This window comes from Hirundo rustica, chromosome 24, assembly GCF_015227805.2.
Source record: "Hirundo rustica isolate bHirRus1 chromosome 24, bHirRus1.pri.v3, whole genome shotgun sequence".
Classification (NCBI taxonomy): domain Eukaryota; kingdom Metazoa; phylum Chordata; class Aves; order Passeriformes; family Hirundinidae; genus Hirundo; species Hirundo rustica.
Window position 1 is genome coordinate 6,500,201 of NC_053473.1, and position 7,578 is coordinate 6,507,778.

The following is a 7,578-nucleotide window of genomic DNA, read 5'->3' on the forward strand; positions in this document are numbered from 1 at the left end:
GGGCTGCCTGCCCGACATCTACGCCCTGCTCAGCCACTGGAGCTCCGCCAGCCACCAGGACGCCCTGGGGCTGCTGCACGCCACGTAAGCACCCCGGGCCCCGGGGACGTCCCCGTCCCGCGCGGGGCCGGCCGTCGCCCCACGGAACGCATCCCGGCCGCAGGTTCCCGGACCAGGAGGTGAGGAGGACGGCCGTGCGGTGGATCGACTCCATCTCGGACGCGGAGCTGCTGGATTACCTGCCCCAGCTGGTCCAGGTGCGCGGCGGCAGCGGGGGCGCGCCCCGGGGTGCCGCCGCGCCGCCGTGACACCGTGCCCCGCGCAGGCCCTCAAGTACGAGTGCTACCTGGACAGTCCCCTGGTGCGCTTCCTGATGAAGAGAGCCATCTGTGACCTCAAGATCACACACTACTTCTTCTGGTGGGTTTGGGGGGATCTGGGAGCGCTGGGGGCACCCTGAGCTTGGTCTGACCCTGTGTGACCCCAAACCAGGGGACACTCTGACCCTGTGTGACCCCAAACCAGGGACACCCTGAGCCTGTGTGACCCCAAACCAGGGGACACCCTGAGCCCGGCCTAACCCTGTGTGACCCCAAACCAGGGGACACCCTGAGCCTGTGTGACCCTGTGTGTCCCCCAACCAGGGGACACCCTGACCCTGTGTGTCCCCAAACCAGGGACACCCTGACCCTGTGTGTCCCCAAAGCAGGGGACACCCTGAGCCTGTGTGACCCGAAACCAGGGACACCCTGAGCCTGTGTGACCCGAAACCAGGGACACCCTGAGCCTGTGTGTCCCCAAACCAGGGGACACCCTGAGCCTGGTCTGACCCTGTGTGACCCCAAAGCAGGGGACACCCTGAGCCTGTGTGACCCCAAACCAGGGGACACCCTGACCCTGTGTGTCCCCAAACCAGGGACACCCTGACCCTGTGTGTCCCCAAAGCAGGGGACACCCTGAGCCTGTGTGACTCCAAACCAGGGACACCCTGAGCCTGTGTGACCCCAAAGCAGGGGACACCCTGAGCCTGTGTGACCCCAAACCAGGGGACACCCTGAGCCTGTGTGACCCCAAACCAGGGAGCACCCTGAGCCCGGCCTGACCCTGTGTGACCCCAAACCAGGGGACACTTTGAGCTTGGCTTAACCCTACGTGTCCCCAAACCAGGGACACCCTGAGCCTGACCTGACCCCGCGTGTCCCCAAGCCGGGTGTGACCCTGAGCCCCGGCCTGACCCCGCGTGTCCCCAAGCCGGGTGTGACCCTGAGCCCGGCCTGACCCCGCGTGTCCCCAGCAGGCTGCTGAAGGACGGCCTCAAGGACTCGCAGTTCAGCATCCGGTACCAGTACCTGCTGGCCGCGCTGCTGTGCTGCTGCGGGAAGGGGCTGCGCGAGGAGTTCGACCGGCAGTGCCTGCTGGTCAGCACGCTGGCCAGGCTGGCGCAGCAGGTGCGGGACGCCGCCCCGTCCGCCCGCCAGGTGCGTGTGGGGCGCAGGGAGGGCTGCAGGGCTGCAGGGAATGGTGCAGGGATGCAGGGAGGGGTGCAGGGAGTGGTGCAGGGGGTGCAGGGTGCAGGGAGGGGTGCAGGGATGCAGGGAGGGGTGCAGGGAGTGGTGCAGGGGGTGCAGGGGTGCAGGGGGTGCCGGCTGTCAGCCCCTGTCCCACACTCGCCCCTCCTGTCCCATGCCCGCCTCATCCCGTCGCATTCCCGCCCTATCCCGTGTGCACCCTGGGTTTTGCCCACTCCGTCCCGTGCTAACCCCTTCCCTCGCCCACCCCTCTCTATCCCATCTCTGTCCCCTGGTCGCCCTGTTCCTTGCCCACCCCACCCCATCCCACGGATCCCATTCCCACAGGGAATCCTGCGCGAGGGGCTGGAGGACGTGGCGCAGTTCTTCCAGGCCCACGGCTCGTGCCGGCTGCCGCTCAGCCCCAGCCTGCTGGTCAAGGGCATCGTGCCCCGGGTGAGTGCGGGGCCGGGGGGCTCGGGGGGCTGCTGTGCCCGCTTCCGGCTCACCCTGACCCTGACCCGCCACCCCCTGCTCCTTCCCACCCCAGGACTGCTCCTACTTCAACTCCAACGCCGTCCCGCTGAAGCTCTCCTTCCAGAACGTGGATCCGCTCGGGGAGAACATCCGCGTCATCTTCAAGGTGAGCCTGGCGCCTTTGGAAACGCCCAGATCCTGGCACAGCCCTCCGAGATGGGCCCTGCTCCGGGCCCTGAGGGCTCCGGTGGCTCCGGTGGCTCCGGTGGCTCCAGTGGCCCTGGTGGCCCTGGTGGCCCTGGTGGCTCTCCCCTGGCCCTGGTGGCCCCAGTGGCTCTCCCCTGGCCCTGGTGGCCCCGGTGGCTCTCCCCTGGCCCTGGTGGCTCTGGTGGCTCTCCCCTGGCCCTGGTGGCCCTGGTGGCCCCAGTGGCTCTCCCCTGGCCCTGGTGGCTCTGGTGGCTCTCCCCTGGCCCTGGTGGCCCCGGTGGCTCTCCCCTGGCCCTGGTGGCCCCGGTGGCTCTCCCCTGGCCCTGGTGGCTCTCCCCTGGCCCTGGTGGCCCCGGTGGCTCTCCCCTGACCCTGGTGGCCCCGGTGGCTCTCCCCCGGCAGTGTGGCGATGACCTGCGGCAGGACATGCTGACGCTGCAGATGATCCGCATCATGAACAAGATCTGGGTGCAGGAGGGGCTGGACATGCGCATGGTCATCTTCCGCTGCTTCTCCACCGGCCGCGGGCGAGGTGGGACCGAGTTGGGGTGTCCCCAGGGGTCAGCGAGCTCCGGCTGGGGCTGGGGCTGGCTCGGGACACCTGATCCCACCAGCCCACCCCTGTCACGCCGTGGTGACGCCTGGGGAGCGGTTGGTTGGTGACAAAGGGGGCCGGGGTGGCGGCTCTCGGGGTTGGGAAGGTCTCACCCCGCTGTCCCACCCTCCAGGCATGGTGGAGATGATCCCCAACGCCGAGACCCTGCGGAAGATCCAGGTGGAGCACGGCGTGACCGGCTCCTTCAAGGACCGGCCGCTGGCGGACTGGCTGCAGAAACACAACCCCAAGGAGGACGAGTACGAGAAGGTGAGGGAGGATCCCTGCCCCTCGCGTCCCCCCCCATTCCAGGGAGCTGCCCCTTGCATCCCGCCCTTTCTCCTCGTCCTTCCCTCCTTCCTCGCAGGCCGTGGAAAACTTCATCTACTCCTGCGCCGGCTGCTGCGTGGCCACCTACGTGCTGGGCATCTGCGACAGGCACAACGACAACATCATGCTCAAGACCACGGGCCACATGTTCCACATCGATTTCGGCAGGTTCCTGGGCCACGCCCAGATGTTCGGCAACATCAAGAGGTGAGAGAGGCGCCTGGGACCTCCTGCCCTCGTCCCCGCGGAGGGGGAAGCTCCCTGCCCCTGTCCTGGTGGCGGGTGACCTTTGTGTCCTGGTGGCGGGTGACCGGTGGTGGCCGCAGTGACCTGCCCTTCTCCTTGTCCCGCTGTGTCACCGAGACACACAGAGCAGTCACACGCAGACAAGAGATTTTCGCAGAGGTCCTTCTGATCCCAGCTCACAGCCGAGAGAGCGGAGAGAAGAGACCCCTTTGTTTATTTATTACTTTTTATACATTTGTGGGTCCAGCAGAAGATTGGCTTTTTGGGGTTTCCACCCCTCAGCCTCAGTGGCCTGACCAACTGTCAGTTACAGTTGTTTTCAGGTTAGAAATATGCAAACAAAGGACAGGGAATGAAAAACAAATGATTTGTTTATGTTACATCTGTGGGAAAAGGTAGAAAACTGCTCTAATATCCTACAGTAACTAAAAGATCTGACTCCATTTATGAAATTCAAAAAGGCTTTAAAAAAACTCAGAAAAACCAGGGTAACAGCGGTGATCCGTGACCTCTCCCTCTCCGTGTCCTGGCAGTGGGTCACCTCTCCCTGTCCCTGTCCCAGTAATCAGTGACCTCTCCCTCTCCCTCTCCCTCTCCCTCTCCCTCTCTGTGTCCTGGCAGTGGGTCACCTCTCCCTGTCCCTGTCCTGGTGATGAGTGACCTCTCCCTCTCTGTGTCCTGGCAGTGGGTCACCTCTCCCTGTCCCTGTCCCGCCCACATCCCTGCTCACTTTGTCCCTCCCGTCCCCCGGCGCAGGGACCGGGCGCCCTTCGTCTTCACCTCGGACATGGCGTACGTCATCAACGGCGGGGACAAGCCCTCCAGCCGCTTCCACGACTTCGTGGACCTGTGCTGCCAGGCCTACAACCTGATCCGCAAGCACACCCACCTCTTCCTCAACCTGCTGGGGCTGGTGAGAGCCGGGGGGGCCACGAAGCCCCCGTCAGCACGGCGCGGGGGTCCCTGTGTCCCCGCTGTGTCCCCACTGTGTGTCCCCTGTGTCCCCCCTGTGTCCCCTGTGTGTCCCTGTGTCCCCCCTGTGTCCCCTGTGTCCCCCCTGTGTCCCCCTGTGTCCCCGCTGTGTCCCCTGTGTCCCCCCTGTGTCCCCCCTGTATGTCCCCTGTGTTCTCCCCTGTGTCCCCTGTGTCCCCCCTGTGTCCCCCCTGTGTGCCTGTGTGTCCCCTGTGTGCCCCCTGTGTCCCCTGTGCTCCCTGTGTCCCCTGTGTCCCCTCTGTGTGCCCCTGTGTGCCCCCTGTGTCCCCCCTGTGTCCCCCCTGTGTACCTGTGTGTCCCCTGTGTGCCCCCTGTGTCCCCTGTGTTCCCCCCTGTGTCCCCGCTGTGTGTCCCCTGTGTCCCCCCTGTGTCCCCCCTGTGTCCCCTGTGTCCCCTGTGTCCCCCCTGTGTCCCCTGTGTCCCCTGTGTCTCCCTTGTGTGCCCCTGTGTGTCCCCTATGTCCCCCCTGTGTCCCCCCTGTGTCCCCCTGTGTCCCCTGTGTGTCCCCTGTGTGTCCCCCGTGTCCCCTGTGTCCCCTGTGTCCCCCCTGTGTCCCCCCTGTGTCCCCCCTGTGTCCCCTGTGTCCCCCCCGTCCTCATCGCTGCCCTCCCTGCCAGATGCTGTCCTGCGGCATCCCCGAGCTCTCCGACCTGGAGGACCTCAAGTACGTCTATGACGCGCTGAGGCCGCAGGACTCCGACGCCGACGCCACCACCTACTTCACCAGGTGCGGGGCGCGGGCGGGCGAAGGACAGCGGCGGCCGGAGGCTCGGCGGCGGCGCTGAGCGCGCGGCGGCCTCCCCTGCAGGTTGATCGAGTCCAGCCTGGGCAGCGTGGCCACCAAGCTCAACTTCTTCATCCACAACCTGGCGCAGATGAAGTTCGCGGGCTCGGAGGCGCGGCCGGCGCTGTCCTTCGCCCCCCGCGCGCACAGCCTCAAAACGTCCGGCCGGATCCGCGACGTCTTCCTGTGCCGCCACGAGAGGGTCTTCAACCCCAGCAAGGGCTACGTGAGTGGGGCCGGGCTCGGGGGACGGCCGGGCGCCCGCGCCGGGCTCGGCCTCACGGCCGCTCCTCTCCGCAGACCTACGTGGTGAAGGTGCAGCGTGACGGCGAGGTGACCTTCGTGCAGCGCACCTTCGAGGAGTTCCAGGAGCTGCACAACAAACTGCGCCTCCTCTTCCCTTCCTCGCTGCTGCCCAGGTACCCCCGGGAACCCCTCGGGACCTCCAGGGACTCCCCAAAATCCCACGCCCCGGGCTCCCCCCACCCTGAGGGTCCGTCCCCGCAGCTTCCCCAGCAGGTTCGTCATCGGGCGCTCGCGGGGCGAGGCGGCGGCCGAGCGGCGCAAGGACGAGCTCAACGGCTACGTCTGGCACCTGATCCACGCCGCCCCCGAGGTGGCAGAGGTGGGGACGTGGGCCGGGGGGCTGCGGGCACGGGGGGCGCGGCGCCCGCCCCGGCTGTGGGTGTCGTCGCTGCTGCTGATGTCACCTCCGATGTCACCTCCCGGCCCCGCAGTGTGACCTCGTCTACACCTTCTTCCACCCCCTGCCCCGCGACGAGAAGGCGGCCGGAAGCAACCCGGCCCCGAAGGCGGCAGGTGGGGAACGGGGTGGGGCAAAGGGGGTGGCAGGGGGGGATTTGGGGGGGGATTTTGGGGGGGGATTTGGGGGGGGGGATTTTGGGGGGGATTTTGGGGAGTGATTTTGGGGAGTGATTTTGGGGGTGATTTTGAGAGATGATTTTGGGGGTGATTTTGAGGGGTGATTTTGGGGGGGATTTTGAGGGGTGATTTTGGGGAGGATTTTGGGAGGTGATTTTAGGAGGTGATTTTTGGGGTGATTTTGAGAGGTAATTTTGGGAGGGGATTTTGGGGGTAATTTTGGGGAGTGATTTTGGGAGGTGATTTTCAGACGTGATTTTGGGGAGTGGTTTGGGGAGGTGATTTCAGGGGGTGATTTTGGGGGTAATTTTGGGGAGGTGATCTCAGGGGGCGATTTCAGGGGGTGACCTCAGGGCTCTCCCATCCCTCCTGTCCCCCTCTCCAGACTCCACGTGGGCTCGGTCCCTGGGCAGGGTCGGCGGGGAGGTGAAGCTCTCCATCTCCTACAAGAACAGCAAGCTCTTCATCATGGTGATGCACATCCGAGGGCTGGTAGGGAGCGCGGCGGCGCCCGGCGGGGAGCGGGGCGGGCGGCTGTCCCCTGTCCCCTGTCCCCTGTCCCCTGTCCCCTGTCCCCTGTCCCCTGCCCCGGCTCATGGTCCCCGCCCTGCCCCACAGCCGCCCCTGCACGACGGCAACGACCCCGACCCCTACGTCAAGACCTACCTGCTGCCCGACCCGCAGAAAACCACCAAGAGGAAAACCAAAGTGGCCCGAAAAACCTGCAACCCCACCTACAACGAGATGGTGAGAGGGGCCCGGGCCCGGGGTGGGATGCGGCGGCGGCCGTGCCTGAGCGGTTTTGCCCCCCGCAGCTGGTGTACGACGGGATCCCCCGCGGGGACCTGGAGCAGCGGGAGCTGCGGCTGAGCGTGCTGAGCGAGGAAGGGTTTTGGGAGAACATCCTGCTGGGAGAGGTGGGGATTCGCCTCCGCGACCTGGACCTGGCGCAGGAGAAGATGGGCTGGTTCGCCCTGGGCTCCCGCGGCCACGGCACGCTGTGAGCCCCCGCGGGGACCCCCGGGCGCGGACCCCCCCCCCGGAATTGCGCTCGCTGCCCCGGGTGGATTCTTGGTTTTGGGGTTTTTTTGAGTTTACCTTGTGTCAAGGGAGCAACGCGGGGAGGGACGGGCGCGGCGGGGCGGTTCGGGGGGCGATTTTCTTCCTTTGGGATCTCCGTATTGGAATTGTTTTTAATAACGAGTAGCGCGAGCACCGGGGCGGAGGGGAGGGGGAGGTTTGGGGGGCGGGGGGAGTGTGGAGACCCCCGCCCCAGGAACCGGGCGATTCCCACCGCGGGGAATTCGCTCCCAAAGGAGAGCGGCGTGGAGGGGAGCCCGGCCACCTTCGGTGTCCCCGTGCCCTGGGGACACCTGTGTCACACCTGTGTGTGTCACACCTGTGTGTGTCACACCTGTGTCACACCTGTGTGTGTCACACCCGTGTCCTCCCCCCTGCCAGCCGGCCCCGGGTGCGGGCTTGGTGCCTGTGGTGCTTTGTTTACAGCGACAGCTCCGTAAACGGACGAAATGTTTCTCAGGATCGAGAATAATTAA

At 66.1% G+C, this 7,578-nt stretch overlaps 1 protein-coding gene across 1 annotated transcript; it reads left to right on the top strand.

Annotated features, from left to right (window-relative positions):
* Positions 1 to 4: 4 nt before the first annotated feature.
* Positions 5 to 7,168, top strand: LOC120762982 (phosphatidylinositol 4-phosphate 3-kinase C2 domain-containing subunit beta; the record flags this gene model as incomplete). Its single annotated transcript, XM_040085955.1, has 18 exons — positions 5 to 84; positions 164 to 257; positions 326 to 420; positions 1,298 to 1,478; positions 1,857 to 1,964; positions 2,059 to 2,151; positions 2,595 to 2,724; positions 2,921 to 3,057; positions 3,155 to 3,324; positions 4,120 to 4,276; positions 4,974 to 5,083; positions 5,165 to 5,366; positions 5,441 to 5,559; positions 5,648 to 5,765; positions 5,878 to 5,959; positions 6,408 to 6,514; positions 6,641 to 6,769; positions 6,838 to 7,168. Coding segments are annotated over 18 exons (2,301 nt in total), but the record flags the coding sequence as incomplete, so codon positions are not given.
* Between the last annotated feature and the right edge of the window lie 410 nt (positions 7,169 to 7,578).